This window comes from Nyctibius grandis, chromosome 27 (assembly GCF_013368605.1).
Source record: "Nyctibius grandis isolate bNycGra1 chromosome 27, bNycGra1.pri, whole genome shotgun sequence".
Classification (NCBI taxonomy): domain Eukaryota; kingdom Metazoa; phylum Chordata; class Aves; order Nyctibiiformes; family Nyctibiidae; genus Nyctibius; species Nyctibius grandis.
In genome coordinates, this window is record NC_090684.1 from 2,996,708 (window position 1) to 3,016,336 (window position 19,629).

At 60.5% G+C, this 19,629-nt stretch overlaps 2 protein-coding genes across 2 annotated transcripts; both read right to left on the reverse strand.

Moving 5' to 3' along the window:
• Positions 1-202: 202 nt before the first annotated feature.
• On the reverse strand, positions 203-3,015 carry OPTC (opticin). Its single transcript, XM_068419448.1, has 6 exons — positions 2,791-3,015; positions 2,228-2,363; positions 1,105-1,263; positions 800-1,002; positions 562-657; positions 203-373 (listed from the first exon to the last, which is right to left on the reverse strand). The coding sequence occupies exons 1-6, from the start codon at positions 3,013-3,015 to the stop codon at positions 203-205; spliced, it is 990 nt and encodes a 329-aa protein (XP_068275549.1).
• A 4,026-nt stretch (positions 3,016-7,041) lies between these two features.
• Positions 7,042-18,305, reverse strand: PRELP (proline and arginine rich end leucine rich repeat protein). The gene is made up of 3 exons (XM_068419246.1): positions 18,039-18,305; positions 10,921-11,872; positions 7,042-9,091 (listed from the first exon to the last, which is right to left on the reverse strand). Exons 2-3 carry the CDS (start codon positions 11,855-11,857, stop codon positions 8,913-8,915), a joined length of 1,116 nt encoding a protein of 371 aa, XP_068275347.1. The 5' UTR covers positions 11,858-11,872; positions 18,039-18,305; the 3' UTR covers positions 7,042-8,912.
• Positions 18,306-19,629: the final 1,324 nt, after the last annotated feature.

Sequence of the window (19,629 nt, forward strand, 5' to 3'; positions counted from 1 at the left end):
AAAGTCTTCATTTTATTAGAGCTGCCCATCCCCTGCTCTGATTGCCCCAGAACTGAGTTCATCCCTACACAGAGGCTCAGCTCCCACCAGGGTTAAATGCATTCGTTTTCCATGGGGCAGCAGGGTCTGAGGGGGTCTGGGGTGGGGGCATGGTGGTTCCAGGAACGCTCACCCTTGTTACCCAGCATTGGGGCCGTGGGGCTCAGAAGAAGTGGCCCGTGGGCAGGCGGGGCAGGCAGAAATAGGCGTTGGGGAAGAGGCTGAGGTTGATGGGGTTGCCGTCGAGGCGGATGTCCTCCAGCGCCCTGCGGATCTGGCTGTGGTCTTGGCTGTCGCAGAACGTGTCCTCATGCATGGTCTGGATGTTGTTGTTCTGGCCAGGGAAGGAAAGGGCAAAATGAGAGTCAAAGGGCTGGGGAGGAGGAGGAAGAGGAGGGGGAGGAGGAGGTGGTGGTGGGCTCTAGAGGTAGACTAGAGGTAGAGGTAGAGCCTGGACTAGGTAGACTAGTCCAGGTAGTCTAGACTCATGTAGAGCCAAGCGTGGGTCCAGGCTGGCCTCACCTGGAGGTGCAGGGAGCGCAGGCTCTGGGGCAGGGGCGCCGGGATACGGTCCAGCTGGTTATCGGAGAGATGGAGAAACTGCAGCTGCTCCAGGTCCTGTGGGAAGAGGGGCGAGACGAACCTCCCTGCTCCCAGCCCTGCTCCGGCCCTCTGCACCACCCCGTTACCCCTTGGCACGGCAGGTTTGGGCTAAAACCAGCCTGGATTCACCCACTGGACTGGCAGCCCCAGCACCCACCCGGAAAGCTTCGGGCCGGAGGCCGGTGCTGGGGATCCTGTTGAGACGGGCATCGAGGCGGACGATGCTGCGGGGCAGCTCGGGCAGCTCCGTGAGCCTGTTCTCGGGCAGGATGAGCTCCTGCAGGCTGGGGAGCAGGCGGAAGGCGTCCGCGTCCGCCCGGGAGATGAAATTGCTGGTCAGGTCTATTCGCTTCAGCTTCTCTGGTGGGAGAGGAGGGAGGAGATGAACAAGGCCCCACGCAGAACCGCTTATTCTCCCTGTGCCCCACTGCAAAGCCTGGCCCTTCCCTTGCCCTGACGTACTCAGCCCTGTGAAATCGCTGGCCCGGATGGCGCTGATGCGGTTGAAGCGGGCGTAGAGGTAGGTGGTCTCAGGTGGCAGCAGCGGGACGTGCTCCAGGTCGGCGTCGTCACAGTAGACGGAGGTGCCGATGCACAGGCAGAGCAGGCAGCTGGGCAGGGCTGGGGCGCAGAGGCAGCCCGTGGCATGGCATGGCATAGCACAGCATGGCATGGCATGGCATAGCACAGCATGGCACGGCACAGCTTCCCTGTCCCCCCGCCGAAGCACCCCAGCATGCAGGGAGATGGGAGGACCTGCCCACCCCTGCCCACACCGTGGGTACACGAAGTCTTTAGCACCCAGAGCTGTCACAGCCCCAGCACCTTCATCAGCGAAACAGCCCAGGGAAGGGACAGAAACTCCCAGCCAAAAGAGCTGCTAATAAATGAAACTGCTCAGGGCCAAATACCTCCCACAGGAAGGGGGAGACGTGAGGCTGCCAAACACAGCAGCCTTACACCCAGGGCTCACTCGGCCCCTTATTTTTTTTCCACAGAAAGAAACGTAACAAAAGAAAACAGTTTTGCATCGAGCAAAACATCTGTCTCGGCTGCATGAGGGTCCTGGCAAGCCGGGCAGGGGCAGCAGGAGGGGTAAAGCCGTGTCCCCCCCCCATGCTCCCTCTCCTCTCCCCCAGCGCCCGCGAGACCCAGCATCCATTAGTGGGGGAGTTCAAAGCAGCAAGGCAACAATTTCCCTTCGCCTCCTACTTAATTTGTCCCAGTCCAGAGTGACAGAAAATGAATAAAGATATTTATCCCTCGCTACAGGATTTTAATTGTCACTAATCTAATTGCTACTCTGTCCGACTGTCGCAATGCCTCTGCTCATTAAAATGTTGCTGCTTTGCTGGAGCTCTTGTTTCCCAGAAACGTCTCGCCGCAGCCCTCCTGCCTGCTGTGCGATAAGACGCACCCCTAACCCCCCGTCTCCTCGCTGCACGGGCAGAGCAAATAACTGCTGCTGTCTGCTGGTGGCACAAGGATTTGCTCCCTTTTCTCCAGAGCACCGGCCCTGCCACCCCCGTGGGAACCAAACCCCGCTGCCTGCACCCTTGTGCTGCGCCCAGGGCTCCGCACTCACCCTGCGCGGGGACGGGTGCTGGGTGGACGGGGCCGGCGGTGCTCGGGGGCTGCAGCTTCGGGGTTTCAGCCGTGGTGGGCAGGTTTGGGAGAGCCGCGGGGTTCTTGGGGCGAGGAGCCAGGGTGCCAACCTCGATCTGCAAACACAGCCTGGGGTGACCGAGTGAGTGCCCCTCCGCGCCCCCTCCAGCGCCGCAGGCACCGGTCAAGGGGTCACGGGTGCTGGGGAGGGCTTAATGGGAAGTGAGCTCCTCCTTGAAGAGCTCTCCTGCCTCAGGGTTTCAGGAACCCCCCTCCCTCTTTGCCCAGAGGGATGCAGGAAGCCTCAGGTCCTGGCTTCCTGCAGCGATGGCAGGGGACAAGGAAGCAGGAGGAGGCTGGGGTCAGGTAAAGCCTTTCCTGCCATCAGCGAGAGTGGTGGAAGAGCCATCAGGGCTCGTAGGCTTGTGCAAGAGGCTGGTTTCCAGCTGTGCCCCATCCATCCCTCGGACCGAGCCCCTTTCTCAGGATGCCCCCAGGGAAGAGCTGCCCCCCATGCCGGGTGCTCTCCTGCGTCCCCCTCACCTTCGGAGCAAGGTCACCATAGTCGTAGAGCTCCTCGTAGTTGCTCAGGTCAAGGATCTCACCATAGTTGTCCAACGTCAGGTCGTAGTTGTCCAGGTCCATGTTTTCATAGAGTGCAAGGTCAGCTTTTGGCTTCTCCTCCCTCCTCGTCTCCTCCTTGGCTGGGACAGCCCAGGCTGCCCCCAGACACAGGCTGGCCATGCTCAGCCAGGCCAGGGTCCGCATCCTGCACCCGGCTGAGGTCACTGCTCCGAGGGCAGCGCTGGGGACCACGGTCCTGGGGGGCACAGGGCTCCGAGAGGGCCGGCAGCACAGGGCAGGATGGGGCCGGGTGCCCTGAAACGGTTGCAAAGCGGTGAGAGCAAAGAGGGATGGGGAGGCAGAACCGGGACTGCAGCCCCGCTCTGCAGCCACGGTGGGGACTGTGGCCACTGCAGGGGACAAATGGCCCCCGGCCCCAGCCCCGGGACCATTGCACCATCCCTTTTCAGCCCATTTCACGCTTGGCTGGGCGGCTGTGCAGGAGAGGCCCCGCCGCCGCGCTGGACTGCCCTCGCCTCCCGGCTTTCCCAGCCTCGAGGACACGGTGACGGGGTCGGGAGGTGATGAGGGGACTGGGGTCCTGCTCTGGTCCCTCGAGGCAGTGGGTGAAGCTGGTCACTGGCCCAATAAACCCATCAGCCAAGCAGAAACGACCCCAGGAGTCCCGGCACTCCGTTCCCCCAGCTCCTAAAGCCAGGTCTAAAGCCTGGGCTGCTGTTTCTCAGCCTCCAGCATCGCGGGCAAGCCAGCGTGGGGGACTAGAGGCCACAGGGTCCCTGTGACTCGACCCTGTGCCCAGGGGCTGCCTGCAGGGGGACACCCCCCGCTCTGCAGCCTGGGCAGGGTGCGCCTGGCCACCCCCCACCCAAACCATTGCGGTCCTTTCCCAAAGGGAGCTCCCACCTGAGCCTGGCCCCAGCACCCACCGCACACCCTGCGCTGCAGCATCGCCCACCCCCCGGGCTGCACACCCCCGTGCGCACCCACGGCAGAGCAGGCGGAGGGGCCCAGCACCCAGCAGCCTCCCACGCTTCTCTCCCAAACCAAATGCAAAAGCAACCACCCAGCCCAGAGTTTTTGCACCCCGGGCTGAGGATGCTGCTCCCTGATTTCTGCCTGTTTCCCACAGATCAAACCTTTACACATGCAGCGAGCCCCCCGCACGCATCACCAGCCCCCAACCCCCCCAGCCCTGCAGCTCACCCCATCGCCAGCCCCTGACCCCCCCAGCCCTGCAGCTCACCCCATCGCCAGCCCCTGACCCCCCCAGCCCTGCAGCTCACCCCATCGCCAGCCCCCGACCCCCCCAGCCCTGCAGCTCACCCCAGCCCATCAGGGCTGTGCTTGGCACTGGAGGAGCAGAAAGAAGACAGCATGGACGTACCCCCTTTCCCTTCCTCCTTGGTGTGGGAGAGCCCCGTTCTGCTCCCGTGGGCTGGTGCACTGGTCAGGGAAGGGCTGCCAGGCTTTTAATGCGTGGAGAGGAGGCGGGGGGGCTGCACCGAGGGGCCTGGCACGACTGCTGCCGAGGGGAGAGGCAGTATGCGGCCAATCAAGCCAGCAGCCCCCCACTGGGACTTTACATTGTCCCCAGGGGTGAGCCAGCCCCAATGGTGGCTGTCCTCCAACAGCCCAGGCTAGTGTCTGGGGCTGGAGGGGACGAGATGGGACTGTGCTGTGCTCCCTGCCCCGTTGGCCCCATGGATGGTGAGGACACACAGCCCTGGGCAGAGGGGACAGAGCTAGCTCCATCCCTGCCCCAACCTGCCCATGTCCTGCCAAGCCAGAGAGCAATTTCTGAGCCAGAGATCACCCCCCCTTGCTGATCAGGGTTTGAACTGGTGGGACCTTGGGGCCCAGTGAGCATCCCAGCCCCGGGGAGGGTGTGGGGGGACCCACCGCTCCCCAGGGTTTGGGGGTCTGCACAAGCCCACCCCAGCAGCCCAGGCTGGGGATATTCAGTTTGTCCACCCCAATTTGGCACCATTCACCCCTCCGTTTTGGAAACACGGGGGGTGGTTTTGGAAGGGGGAGCAGGCATGGATGTGGGGAGGGGCAGCACTGCTCCCCCACCGGGGTAGGATGGGAGACATCCCCCATCTTCCCCTGTATGCACCTACATGCTCTGGGGCAGGGGGGCTGCTTGATCCCCCCCATGTAGGGCTCAACTCGGGGGACCATGACCCTGTTTCATGCTCTGGGAGGGGGTGTCATTGCCAGGGGTGTGTCCTGTGGGGCTGGGACACCCCAGGACGGGCAGGGTGTGCGCGGCAGCCCCCCGGGCTCCTGGCAGCGCCGGGCAGCCTTGCGCACACACAGCCGCCCACTGCCGTGAAAATGTTCTTCTCTCTTGCAGGCAGATCGCAGCCCCCGCGCTCGCCCACCCGAGACGTCGCACCCATCTGCCGCTGCTTGCTGGGCAGGCAGGGACACCCCGGCAGCACCCCACCAGCCTTGGCCACGCACCCGCAGCCCCCTCGCCTCCAGCCCACGGCATCCTGGGGGGGCTGGAGCAAAGGGCCGCCGCTAATCTTCGTTAAGCCCCTCATTAGGCAGCTTGGCAGCCACCGTGAAGGAGGCGATGTGGCAGCTGGGGGGGCATTACGGCTGCCCCCATGCCTCTGCTCCTTGGAGGGGCTGCGGGTGCTTGGTCAGGGTCTGCTGCCGAGTCCCCCCCAGCCTGGGGAGCGGGGGCTTTGGTGCTGGGGGGGACCTGGCTGGATGGCACCTTCTGCCCTACCTCAGGGGGAGATCGTGTGTCCATCCTTGTGCCCCCTTCTTCCCCTGTCCCCAGAGGCAGCGGCACCTCAGCAGCTGCAGCGATGCCTGCGTGCGTGGCATCGCCCAGAGGGTCGGTGCAGACCCTTATGGCAGGGGAGGGCCCTGCTCAGGCACCCACGAGTGGGCTGGGGGGCGTCCCCAGCTGCAGGGGGGCTTGGCTTGAGCAGTAACTCACCCTGCTCCAAACTGCCTCTCGCTATATCCAGCCCACGGCCCCCTCCCCAGCGCCGTGAAGATCAGCCCCCGCCATGCTGAGGAGCCCCCGTTGATGCTCACCCCAGCAGCCCCATTCAGCCCCCACTAACGAGGGGTTTCCAGCCTTCCCCCTGACCCCATGACACACATGGTGAGGGCTTCCCACGCCGATGGCCCAGGTCCCCCTCCCAAGGTGGCACAGCGACTGTTTGCAGAGAGAAGAAACAAGCCCCCCCTGCTTTCGCGGTGCTCAGCTCCTCCAGGAGCCGGGGCTGACTTGCCCGGTGAGGCAGTGGGTGAACACGCTCCCGGGAGCACATGATTCACGCCCCGATCACAAAATAGGGAGATTTTCTTCCCCAGCACAAAAGCACAAGGGGAGCCGGGTGCCTGCGCCCGCTCCGCGCACACGCATCCCCCTCCTGCCAGCTCCCGTGAGCAGCCCCGCGCCGCAGCCCATGCGTTCGCACCCCCGCCCACGGCCACCCTCCCTCTCCGCTCATGATTCACGTGGGGAGAGCAGCAGCGAGAGGAGATTTTTTTTTGAAGCTGCAGCCATGGGCAGAAGGATTAAGTCGCTGCCTACACCCGTTCTGCTCGTGGGGAAACCACGCGTGTGCCCTGCGGGGCTGCAGCCCTGGGGATGGACCCGGGCTCAGTGCTGGCGGTGGGAGAGATGCTCCCCCTCAGCTGCCCCTGTGCATGCCCTGATGCTCCTCTGTGCTGCTCCACCGGGGCAAACTCACCCTGGGGACGTTTGTCCAGCTTCCCTGGGGGCACGAAGGTGACGTGGGGGCAGCTCAGCCCAAGCTCACACACCCCACCCCAATGTGCAGCCATCGGCTTCTCCCAGCTGGCTCGCGGGGACGATAACACCCATCAGCTGCAGCCACGGCCCTGGGAGCTGCAGCCGAGGTCAGGCTCTCTTTAATTAGCAGAGGTGCTCGTTAAGACAGGCATACACCCCACAAGCGTGCCCACTGCTGCTCTGCAGGCGTGCAAGTCCAACCCAGCATCGGCTCAAGAGAGGGCACACCACAAACCACCCCCAAACCCACCAGCCTCCTGCTGCGGGGACCCCCGGGGTCTCCCCCTTCGTGGGGCTCCCAACCGAGCTCCAGCGTTCGGGAAGGTTGGCCCCAACGGGGGAAATCTGGTCCTGAATGAAGCAGCAGCTCCCGCGCAGTGAGGAAGACGGGGATGGATGGGAAGGAGGCAGGTCCGACCATGGCGCTGGGTCCCTTGTGAATCATTTTATTTTCACTGCTGAGGAGAGTAGGAGTGAAAATACCATTAAGTTGAAATCAGTCGAGAACTACATATGTCTCTAGATATATCTGTACAGTCTACCAGTATATATACACATTATATATAAATATATACATAGGGTCTCCGGGTTTAAGGTTGAAACCTGTCGAACCCAATCAAGCCCACTGGAGGAAGATTTGGGGAAGAGACTTTTATCACCAGAAAACAAGCCTGGATGAGCGCGGGGGGTTTAATGATCCCCCCAGCGCTGGGAAGGGGGGAGCACCCAGCTCGCGGGGTCGCTGGCGTGTCCCCAGGCTGCGGGGAGCATCCCTGTGCCATCCCCGGGGAGCGGGACATGGTGCCCGTCTTGGAGAAGGGTCAGTTTTGGTGGCTGAACACAAAGGAGGTAACGGCCGGTTTCTTTGGTTTAATGCTTGTTTCAGTTGGATTTTTTTTTTTGCCCTCTAATGCTCGGCCTTAAATCGAAATCCTGAGAATCAGGAAGAAAAAAAGAGAATAGACCCCCCTAAACCCGGACACCCTATATATGCAGGTACAGCTATCAAAGAGGGAAGCGATACATTTGAGAACAGGGAGAAGGGGGAATAAAAAATAGATCTTCCAAAAGAGTAATTCTTCCCTATTATTTTTCTTTCCTTTTTTTTTTTTTTCCTAAAAACAGCAAAAAAAAAAGACAAAACCAGTCATGTGTGTTTGCTTCAAGAAGGCAACAGAGAGTAACACTTCCAGGGGATGGGAGTCGAGGCAGGAGGGCAGAGGGTCTCAGGGTCAGCCCAGCGCTGAGCCCCGCAGCACGGGGCGGGGGGACGCAGGGTGCTGGGAGGGGGCTGCGGCACCGGGGGCTGGTGCTTCTGGGGGAGCCTGGGAGGGACGAAAGCCGGGGTGGGGGCTGAGGGAGGAGGCTGGTGGTGCGAAGGAGGGTGCGTGGGGTATCGCTGCGGGGAAGGTGCAGCCCACGCAGGGTGCAGGAGAGCCCAGCTCCGGCTGCGGGGGCCGGGCACCCTCCCCAATTCACCCCGCCGCTAGGGAATGAGCCCCTCGGCCCCTGGAGCAACGCGGAGCCAAAGCCAAAGCCCCCCAGGAGGGCCCGGGCAGGACGAGCATGTCCCTCGCCGTGTCCCTGGGACGTGGCTCTGGCCACGAGGTGTTGTTGCCGGTCCTGCCGGCCAGCACCAGATCCAGCACCCTGCCCTACACCCATCCTGCTCCCCTGGCCACCCACCACCCATATGCCAGGCTGGCATCACCCTGAGCCCCAGGGCTGCAGGGTGGCCACCAGCACCCTTGGCACACCAGCCCGGGACATCCCTGCTCCACCGCCGTCACGGGGGACTTTACCCCCGTTGGCTCTCTGGGTGCAGCCACCCGGAGCAGTGAGACAAGCCAAGTCCTACAGCAAGGTGGCCCCTGGGCTCTCTCGTCAGCTCCATCCGGAGATGGTTTTGGCTAGAACCAAATCCAATCTCCTGAAACTCTGCCAGGTGGAAGGGGAGAGACAGAGCCAGCTCCAGGGCTGGCCTGGGGTGAGGGCAGAGAAAGCAGAGCCCACGGGCAGGGAGGGAATGGGGGCAAGCGTGGCAGCGGGCTGATGCTGCGACCTGGGAGGGCTGCTGCAACGCGGTGCTGTCCTGCAGACAGTGGTCCCCAAGGATGCACATGCCACGCACATCCACGGCCACTGCAGGGGAGGAAAGGGGGAGACGTGAGAGGGACGGAGGTGGGGGGTGAGCAGGGGGAAAGGGAGGCAAAGAGGGTCCCACGTGTCAAACACCGACAGGGATCGAGTCTCTGTGCAAAGCCAAGTCCTGGGAGAGGAGCACTGCCGGGCAGGGCTAGAAAACCACGGACTGCAGGAGACGGAAACACATCATCAGGTCCAAGGGGATGGGGGGCTTCAGGAGGTTCCCGTCCAGCCGCAGGTACCGGAGCCGGGGCACGCTGTCCAGGTCGGAGGGGGAGAAGTCGTGGATGGACACGAGCGAGGTGGGGCAGATCTGCGTCCCGTTGATTTCTGCAGGGAGGAGAGGAAAAGCGGGGCGCAGGTTAGAGGGAAGGGAAGGCAGAGGGGGTGCTAGAGACCCCCCCCTTCCTGCCTGCCTGTCCCCGTCCCCCCAGGGCTGAACCCCAAAACGGGGCTGCTTTGCTACCGAGGGGGAGCATCCCCAGCCGCTCCCAGGAGACAGCGCAGCCCCAGCGAGAGGAAACTCCTGCTTTTGTTCAGAAATTAAGTAGGTCACGTTGAGGCAAAGCACGGTGAGGGATGCAGCGTCATTCGAGAGAGAGAGAAGGGATCGCTTCAAACGCGAAACCTGCCGAGCCAGCCCTAAGCCTTCAAAAAAACATCAAGGAAACTCGCTCCAGCACCGTTACACCGAAGGTAACGTCGATAACCGGCTTGTTGCTCGCTTCTGCATTTCCACACTTATCTCCCCATCCCAGGGCCTGCGTTACAGAAAACAAACCCAGGGATTTTTATGTCATTACCCAACTCCAGGGACTGAAATGTTACAAAAGCTGGGTAAAAGAGGCAAAAGGAAAAGCTGGGACATGATGTGCACGGCCAGGCAGCATCTCTCAATGGAAAGCCCCAGCAGGACCTGGGTACCAGCACGTGTACCAGTCACCGCCTTCGCCCCCAGGTCTTCCTTGGCTCCAGTTTGGTGTGGTTTAAATAAAATGCAGATTAACAGGCATTCGTTCATCACTGCATCATTATTCCCTGGACTCTGGTGACCCCCTGAGAGAAGGGATGTGGCTTTGTGAGGGTTTTGTCCCTCTCCCTGGCATCACATCCCACACCACCATTAGCGCTTTCCTGCTCCTCCCGTCCTGGCTCTCGTTCAGTGCCCTTTTTGGGCATGAGCTGGCACCCTAAAGCTGCGCTGTGATTTTACAGCCCCTCCTGGGCAGCACATCGCTTTTGCATATAAGCCCATACACCGTTACAGCACAGCGAACACCGCAGCGTGGTGTCACACCGCTTGTGGGGACCAGCGTCCTGCCCGGCGGCTGCTTCAAGGGCAAGTAATGCCCTGGGTGGGTCCTACAGCCCCCACACACCCCACTGCGGCCAGAAATAGAAGAGCCCAGCGCGCTTTTCTCGGTGCACATGGAGGGTTTTTGGCAGGAGAGCCACATTCTTGCTCCCCTGCGGATAGCAAGGACAGCAGGTTGATGGACCCCTAATAGCAGAAACAGCCAGGGTGACCAGGAACGGGTCTCTGCCTTCTTCTCGAATGCACTAGCTGTGTTTACACATCTCCCAGGCCAGCACCTCTCCCATGAGACTGCAGCGCTTTGCCTGGAATGGTGTGAAACTGCCCCGGGTTGGTTTGCCAAGGCAACCTCCATCACAGCCTTGTTCTCCCTGTTCCTTCCTCTGCGAGGCTCAGCTCGAGAGCTGAGCTGGGTTATTTCTAACCATCTTGACTGCGTATTTGGCATCTGTTCTTGAAATATGTGCACAGACTCTCCTTTTTAAATATCCCTATTTCTGAGCCCTGCTGAGGAAGTAACTATTTAGATGGCAGGTGGCCCCAAAGAAGAGTTGCCCATGACAATGAACAAGAAAAGTCCTGCAGCACCAGCGGGAGCTTAGCTCTGCCCCTCACCTACCACCCTTATCTTTGGGCCATCCTTCCCCACGTGCAAATCCATCCCCCTTAGGGCCTTGTTCACCTACAAAGAGCCCCCAGCTCATCTCACCATTGCATCCCCCTTTGAAGGGTTCCATCCAACTGGGTGAAAAATGCCCTTTTTCAACGAATCACTTGCCATCCCCAAGCCTGTCTGCTCCCCAACAGACCTCCCGCAGCCTCCTGACCGGCCAGTGCAACTCACTTTCAATGGAGTTGTTATTTAGGTAGAGGTGCTCCAGCTTGGGGCTGATGAAAGGGACGTTGGTGAGCTTGTTGTGGGCCAGATGCAACACCAGCAAGTTGGTGAGGTTGAAGGAGTTCTTGGGGAGCCCCTTGTCAGAGATCTGGTTGTAGTTGAGCCGGATGAACGCCAGGTTGGGGAACTCCTTGAAGTAGTCACTGGGGATGTCCTCAATGTTGTTCCTGTCCAGGAAGAGCTGGTGGATGGCATTGGGCACCCCAGGAGGCATTTTCCTCAGGATGTTGTGGGCAAGGTTGAGCTGCATGAGGTTCTTGAGTCCCTTGAATGTGTTTTTGTTGAACACCCCATCGCTTAGCTTGTTGTGGTGCAGGTCCAAGAGGACCAGGTTCTCCAGCTTGTTGAAAACCCCAGCAGGGATCTTGGAGATCTGGTTCCTGCTCAGACGCAGCTGCTCCAGGTTGGGTGGCAGGAAGGCAGGCACCTCCTTGAGCTGGTTCTTCTCCATGTAGAGGAAGATGAGGTTTTCCAGCTTCTCCAGGACCCGCCTGTCCACTTTCCGGATGCGATTGTTGTCTAGGTTGACCCATTTCAGCCCTGTGGCGTTCCTGAAGGACTCCTCGGGGAGGTCGTCAATGAAATTGTTCTGGAGGTAGAGGTAGTGGATGCGGGGTGGGATGACGGGGACCTTCCGCAGGTTGCGGCTGTCACAGTAGAGGGCAGATGGGAAGTCCGGGGGGCAGTAGCATTCTCGGGGGCAGTCAGGGAAGACGGAGGGGGGACCCGGCGGCAGGGGTGGGGGCAGCTCTGTGGGCTCTACAGGCTCAATGAATTCGGGAGGTGGGCGGGTGGGTTTCCGGGGAGGCTTCCTCCGCTGCCCGCTCACCTCCGAGATCAGCACAAGAACAAGCGGGAGTAGCAATCTGAAGGCCACCTTCATGGTCCAGATGTTTCCCTGAGGAAGGTAACAAGAAGAGGTGGGTTAGGAAGAGCCTGATTTAGGTACCTCATCATCTCCCCCATCACTCCAGTCTCTGACAGGCAGGGATTTACCCCACATCCCTGCCAGTAACCTGCTATTTTCTCTCCTTCCCCTTGGAAGTTATCTTAGAGCATGAGTCACTGAGATCCCCTCTCTCTGGCTCAGCTTTATGCCATTGGGGGGGTTGGTCTTTTTTAATGTGGTTTGGGTTTTTTTCGCACATCACCCCCAGCACCACCCCACAAAGCCTGGGCCCCCCCGGGAGTCCCAACACTGCTGTGCCCTCTCCCCGAAGGATGGATTGCCCCTTCAGAGGCCTTCATGGATTAGGCTTAATTTTGCTCTTGAGCCAAAAAATCAATGATTCAGTAGCAAACTGGCTGAGCAGCAGTATCAGGAAGCCAGCAGCAGTTAGCGGGGCAGCAAAGATGGATGGTCCTGTACTCCAGGGACAAGGCTTTGATGCAGGACAGCCTGTGTGATGAAAAGGGCATTTGCAAGATTACACGTGGGCAATACCGAGGGTGTTTGGCTGTACAGCTCCCTGTGCTGCCCAAATAACGGATCCATCGCCTCCAGTCCCATGGCGGGGTGCTGGGCTGGGCTGGTTGTTTGGGGAGAGTCCCAGCAGATCTGAAGTGATCAGGTGAGGTCTCTGCTTGTCCCTAGCCAGTTTCCCCTGGACACTAGCCCAACCTTACATGTACCACCTCTCCCTCTTCTCTGGGTTGTTACCAAGCCCATGAAGGATACCTGTCCCATCTCTGCCCTCCCTGCTGCTGCCTGGGACAGAAGCAATCATCCCTGCAAGACTGCCGCTGGTAGCTCTCCAGCTTGTTGCAGACGAGCTCCCCAGAAAGCCCTGTGCAGAAGGTGCTTTAGATGCTCCAGCACTCCCTGGAGCCAGCTGGAGCAGGCCAGGCTGTGGGCTTCCTGGGCAGATACCTCGGGGTGCTTGCCAGGCTTTTCCCAGCGGCATTTGTCACCCCAGCAGGAACAGAGCCGAGCTGGATGCACGGCGAGGCAGATGGAGGAGCTCGGCAGCGGCAGGGTGGGAAAGAGAATCAAGTGAGATGAGACAGGGAGGAAGATGAGGAGACTCAGAGGAGGATGGATCTCCTGGTGAAGAAAGAGCATCTGCTGTGGGAGCCAGTGCTGCTGGAATGGCAGCACAGGGCAGAAGCCTTCGGTGATGCTGATGCTGGAGAGAACTCAGGCTCTCCCAGCTCGTTGCTCTCATGCAACACGACGGAGCGGAGCTCGCAGCAGCGCGGGCGCAGCCAGCCCAGCTGCAAACAGGCAGGGCTGAGCCGGGCACATCGCGCTTGCCCGCAGGCTGCAGTGAGGAAATGTCCCCAGCCCTCACCCGACCAGCAAGGAGCACGGACCAACCCTGCTGGGGCAGCCCCTGCCACGCCAACCCCCTTTGGCCTACAGCTTCCCACCCAGGGATGCCCTTAGGGGCCCTCGATGGGCCACTGCTCCCAGGGCCACGCCAGCCCGGCTCCCTTTGAAGCCATCCCGCGCATTCCTGGGGCTCCAAGTCATTGACTTTCTCCAAGAAAAGATCCTGTTCTCACTCCCCCCCTCCAAGCCCAGCCTGTTACTTTCCTTTTTGTCTCACTCAGCTCCCATCTGGCTCTGTTTAACCCTACAAGCCTCACATGCCTGCTGGTTTCAATCAGAGCTCTGGCATCTCGCTGGGGGAAGGGAGGAACAGGGAAAGAGCAACGGGGCCCGAATGCTGCCAGATATTCAGCTCAGCAGTGCTGCAGTAAGTCCCCTTTGGGGATGTACGTGCATGCTTCTGTGTTGTAAGCGTTCAGATCCAACAGCCAGCTGCAGAGAACGGACAAATTTGTGACAGGGAGCTGCTCTACGTGCAGTCCCCTCCCTGGCCCTGCTGCACCGCGCTCCTTTCCCAGCCACGTCCCTCCCTGCACGTGGCTCTCCCCCCCACCTTGTCCCAGACCTTTCCATGGGATTTTTGTCTCCGCTCCAAAACTCAGACCTGGATTTTAACACCCACAGCGCTCGGGGGGAGCGGCGGGGGCTGAGGTCTGCGTTTGGCCCATTGCAGAGGGGAGGAGGCAGCTGGGACACGACATTCCAGCCAGTACACGCTGCGATCTGGGCGTTGGGCTCCCTCCACTCACAGGGAGATGCTCAGCTCAGGCCACCCAGCAGCCACCCCGGGCAATGTCACAGAGAGGGTGGGGACAGGGCAGAGCTGTCACCCCGTTGGCCTCAGGAGCTGGCTGAGCTCTCAGCCCTTCCAGGACCAACCTGGCCCCACGCAGCCTGTGCCATCCCCTCTGCACGAGGCTTTAATGCTGCAGATGTTTAGGAACCCGGCATATAACAGTCAACGAGCCAGAAATTCAGGCTGGAGAGCGGCAGCATCGTGTGGCATTTGTCAGCACAGAAGGAAAGTGTCAGGAGGCAGATGCAGCCCCTTTTATCCGCTGTACCGCCTGCAACCCGCTGCCATGTCCCCACGGCGATCTGCAGGAACCCAGCTCACAGCCAGCGGTCCCCACAACAGCCCTGCCTCCAGAATAACAGCGATGCAACAAGCCTGAGGCCACCACAAGCTTTACAATTGCCTCCAACACGCTGGAAGGTTCAAAGCCAGCTCTCCCTGGACCCGACACAGCCAGCAGTCTGTTCTCCATCCAGTTTCATGCAGTTGAATTTACTGGCGTGAATGCAAGAAGCCAGATTTCAAAACCCCACACCCCGATTCTGCACAAGCACCCACTGCTGAATCCATCGGCCAGAGCCACGGCACAGCAAACGCTTCCACTCAACCTTTCTCACCACTCCCTGATGGACAGGACAGCTCAGATCCCACAAGGAATCCAAGCAACTGGAATAAAGTTAAATCATGAAGCAATGAATGCATTCAGGAAAGCAACCGCCTGGTGCGGAGAAAAGGCTCGATTCATGGGCAAAACCAGCTCTGACACCTCCTGAGCTGCGGGCTGGGCCGACCAGCTTGGCCTGGGTGCAAGACCAAGGCACCCACCAGATGCCAGCCCAGGGTTTCTCCCAGAAAGAGGCAGCTGCTCCCTCAGTCAGCCCATTAAAATCGACATATATTCGGTGCAACAGCTGGAAATTCCAGCCCAAATGCCACTGGTGTTTGCTTTCCAAATGGTTTATCTTCGCTGCATCTCACTCACCCCCAGCCCCCAAGCAGTGCTCACTGCTGGCCCAGCAACAAGGGCAGGCAAAAATCACAACCTCCGGGGCAAGAGCGAGCTGTGTAAAGATCACTGGGGGATTTGTCATGGGCAGAAGTCCCGGCGCTCTCCCTTGGGTGCCTCCTGCCCTCCCCACCTCCTCTTGCAGCAGTTGGACGTGCAGAGCAGCAGCGGGCTCCAGACAGCTGTCACGCATGTGTCTGGGACCCCTGCTCCTGTGGAGGGGCTGGGAGGGATGAAGGGAGCTTTTAACTCTGGGAGGAGAGGGGAAAGCCTGGACGGCTGGACCAGGGATCCTTTCCAGCCCGTTGCCCATAACCCTGCTATCTCCCTTCACAGCTTTCCCACCAGGACCCCCAATTCCCACCATCCCTGCAGCCCCCAGGCTGGAAAAATGCCCCCACCCAGCCTGGGAATGTGCACGTTGGAGCAGAACAAGGAGGGCAAACTAAAAATAAATGAAAGGAGCCGGCAAAGCTCCCTCGTTGGCTTCCCTCCGTGTCCAACCACCACAACAGCCCGTTCGTGCCTCTGCAAGAGCCTGGGTCTGATCAGCTGTAACCAGAACAGGGAGCGCTTTATCCAGCGGTGCTGGAGAGCTGGGAATGGTGGAAAGGGGCTAAATGCAGCGCAAGGCTGTCCTCGGAGGGGAGGGCTGACACACTGTCACCCAGGCGTCCTCAGGGTCCCCAGGGGAGCCGAGCCCTGATGCAACAACCCGCTCTCGTCGCCCTTTCCCAGAGAGAAGCGGAGCCGCAGGCAGCCAGCTTGGCTGGGGATGGAGCCAGCACATGGCCCAGGCAGCCGTGGGGACTCAGCCCCGCTGTGGTTCTCCTTGCTGGGACAGTGCTGTGTCCATGCAGGGGTGGGTGTCTTGGGAGACCCCACCAGAGAGCAGCTCGGACACGTTCCCAGGCTCTCAAGCAACACTTTTGGGCTCAGCCTGAGGACTGGAAGATACAGGGACAGCAACGCACGGCTCCTGCGTCCCTCTGCGTGCCAGGAGCATTTCCTCACTCTACCACCGTCACCAGACTCATTGCGAAAGGCTTGTCGCCTTCGCTGCTCCCTCCCGCAGCAGGGTCCGTGGGAAGGCAGCCCTGGCAGAAAACACCTTTCTGCTGCCTTCTTCATGTCAGCAATTCCTCCCTCCTCCTCCTCCCTCGCTGCATGTCCCGACCCTTCCCAGGGCTGCTCCCGGCTCAGCCCGCACACAGACCTCGCTGCCACACACGGTGGAACTGGCTGGACACGCACAAAAGCAAATCGTGCAAGAAAACGTTGCCAAAGTGAGTGCAGCCCGGCCCCAATCCTACCCCCCACGCACACCCGGCTCCCCTCCAAGCAGGTACCTCACCTCGGTCCCCCCGGCTCTGCTTTCTCTAAGAAAGCTGCTCTGATGCCTTATCAGCTGCTGCCGCCTCATCCCTCCCCTCCAGCCTCTTCCCGAGGGCAGAGGAAACCTCCCACAGCTGCACTTTTATCTCTTCCCAGGTGAAAACACTCAGCCCCTCACTCCCCCTCGTCCCTCCCTTCCCCGGGGGTACGGGGACACCCAGCACCCTGCATTTCTGCTCCACGCTGGCCGAGGAAAGGGTGCTCCCGGGGAGGCAGCTCACGGGACGCCGTCAGCCGAGCACCACATAAGGCAGGCCCACGATCGCAGGCTCCCAGGAAAGTTTCCAAGCCCTCATGTGCGACGTGCTTTGCGCTCAGCTGCCAAGGGGATGAATTTCCACTTTCTGCCCTTTAGATGTTTTTTCCTAAAACTCTCCAACAGGCGAGGAAGGGCAGGCTTGGGATGAGGCTCTTCCATGCAACAAAACCCTTTCCCCAGGACTTCAGCGAACATCACTGCTCTGTGGCTTCCTCTCACCATCTCCTGTCCCTGCTGGGGCAGAGACAAAGAGCCGTCCCCAAACGGGACCCACACAAATGGGACCGTGGGGTGCGAGGAGGGGGCTGCACCTCTCCGCCTGCCTGGCGCAGAGCTGGCTCAAACCTCGGTGATCGAGGCAGCGAAAGTGGGGTTATGCGCCCTGGGAATGGTCTGTGTGATCCAGGCACGGCTCTGCCTGCCGGGCAGAAGAGAAGGGCTTTACCACCTACATTTGGGGCAGAAAACCAGCCTGGAGCACTGAGGTGCTGTTTGGCTGCTCTCTCCCACCTCGCTCCCAAAGCAGCGCGATGCTGGTCCCCTCCGCAGGGCAGGGAAGCTCCCGGCTCCCCACTGTGGCACGGGGGCAAGGGGCTGCGCACAGCCCCCCCTCCCATGGGAGCAGGACCCCGCAGCCCCCCCTGTTTCCCCAGCCCTTCTGCGGATCCAGCTGGCACCCAGGAGCCGGTGCTGGGTGCAGGGAAGGCACGGTGACGCAGTGCTACTGGAGGCTCCCTGGTAGCAGTCCTGGCTCCAGGGGTGTCTGCTCCCCTCTCAGCCTCTCCCCCTCCTCACACGCTTCCCCTCCTGCTTTCCAAGGCAGGGGACTGCCCTGGGCATGGCTCGGGCTGTGCAGCCCCCCCAGTACCCCCAGTACCTGGCTGCAGAGCCAGAGCCAAGTGTGCGTGGGGTTGTGAGCACAAGGTGGGGGGGACACAAGGGGGTCCTCACTTGCCCCCACAGAAAGCACCAGGCAGCAGCTGCAATGCTACTACACAAGGAACTTTCTTCTGCGTTTGCAGCCCCAAGTTCCCCCGCCTCCAGCCCACCCTGCCCCGTGCCGAGAAAAACTCTTGCAACAAGAGAAAAGGGAAGGAACAAAGACTCCAGCTGCCGAAGAACAGAAAAACCAACAAGAGGAGAGAAAAAAATAAAGGAAGAGCAGATGCTGCTTTGCATGTAAGAGAGGCTGGCGAGGGCAGGAGCATCGTGGACCAGCGCAGCGTCCTGGGACGGAGGAGCAGAGCGTGGGGGCCAGCACCTGCCCACAGCTTACCTGGGTGCACCTCTCCCTCCTCCTGCCTCTTATTAATCCCCAAGACAAGTTTCTCTCTGGCTGTCTCTCCTCCTCCTCCTCCTCCTCCTCCTCCTCTCGGCACCGCGGCTCCGCCACGAGTGAGCCCCGGCCGGAGCGCGGGGGTTTTGTGGGGGGAGCCCCGGCCGGGGGCGGGTGGAGGGCTGGGACGGAGCCGCGATGACAACAATAACGGCTTTATCTGGCAGCCAAAGCGCTGCGGGCTCCGCTGCGCACCCGCGGGCTGGCGTTTAATCACGATTCCTTCTGCTGCGGAGGCTGCTCCCAGCTCGTGTTTAAAAACAAAGCTAATTAATAATTTCAATAAGCCCTTCCCTCGCCACGGCCCCTGTTCAGGAGCGGGTGTTTGGGATGGAGCTTCGCAGCGATGCGGCCGAAGCGCAACAGGGGTGCAGGGCACAGGGGCTCGGCGGGTGTCACCCCCCAGCCTGTCCCCAGGGCTGTCCCCCACCTTCCAGCTGCCCCCCATCCCTGCCGAAGGGAGCCAGCCCCGGGCTGGGGTCTCTGCTCCAGCCTGGCAGATGGCACCGTAAAACACGATGCAGGGTTCATTCACTCCCTGCTGGTTGATAAGCTTTAATTTAAATCCTGATGGCACTTTATAAAGAGAAAGGAGGGGAGCTGCGGCGGTGCTGTGCAGCCGAGCGGGCCACGGGAACAGGACCACTGGGTTTTGCACGGAGCCTCAACCAGGTCCTGGGCTGGAAAACCACTGTGCACCGAGGGGACACGGCCGAGGGACCCCCGGGGCTCCCACGTTCGTGGATGATAAGGGGGGACATTTCTGCTCCCAGGAGCTCTTGCATAGTCACAGCTCTCAGACACAGCCCAGGCATGAGCAAGGAGTCCTGGGGGCACAGCGGCCATGGGCACCTCCTTCCTACAGGTATCCTTGTCCTGGGCATCCCTGGGATGCGGGATTCAGGGGGCAGGGGGTCCTCTCCCTCCCCACAAGCAGTCGTCTCTCCAGCCAAGCCAATCTGCAGCGGGGGCCAGGAAACCTGAGCTGCTTTGGCTCCTTGAAAACCCAGTGCAAACCTTAATGGAGGCTGGCAGCCACCCAGGAGGGTCCAATCCTGCACTCCCACACTCGGATGACAGCGGCTACCAACAGCAGGTTCAAACACCCAGAATCTGAGCCTCCCCCAAAGTTCCCCCTGGCTGCCCTCCCACACTTTGCGCTGGGCTCCCCACAACCCTTAAGTATATTTGTTCCCAACACGGTGCCCTTCCCTTTACCCCAAAACCGGAGTGTTGCTGGGGAGTGCTGCTCGCTGACTGCTGGGAGCGGGACGGTCCGAGGGCACAGCCCTCGCCCTGCAGCGAGCTGGGGCACTCAGATGTCTAAAAACCAGCAGGTAGCCCAAGAGCAAGCCAGGAAAGGGAATGGAGAGAAACCACATCGGTATTTCACATCGTTTAAACAAAGGGTCGAGCTGGAGCCATGTGTTTGCCAGCTGGAGTAGGATCAGAATCAATAAGGAAAGAATAAGCTGCTTGGAGATTGATGCCAATTGCTTTAAAAACTAAGTCAAAAGTGCCTACATCCATG

Coding starts and splice junctions, on each gene's coding strand:
- OPTC (XM_068419448.1), bottom strand. CDS start 3,015: ATGCGGACCCTGGCCTGGCTGAGCATGGCCAGCCTGTGTCTGGGGGCA. Junction 1,003..1,104: donor CAGCGATTTCACAGGGCTGA/GTACGTCAGGGC, acceptor CTCTCCCACCAG/AGAAGCTGAAGCGAATAGAC. Junction 374..561: donor TGCGCTCCCTGCACCTCCAG/GTGAGGCCAGCC, acceptor TTCCCTGGCCAG/AACAACAACATCCAGACCAT.
- PRELP (XM_068419246.1), bottom strand. CDS start 11,857: ATGAAGGTGGCCTTCAGATTGCTACTCCCGCTTGTTCTTGTGCTGATC. Junction 9,092..10,920: donor AAATAACAACTCCATTGAAA/GTGAGTTGCACT, acceptor TCCTCCCTGCAG/AAATCAACGGGACGCAGATC.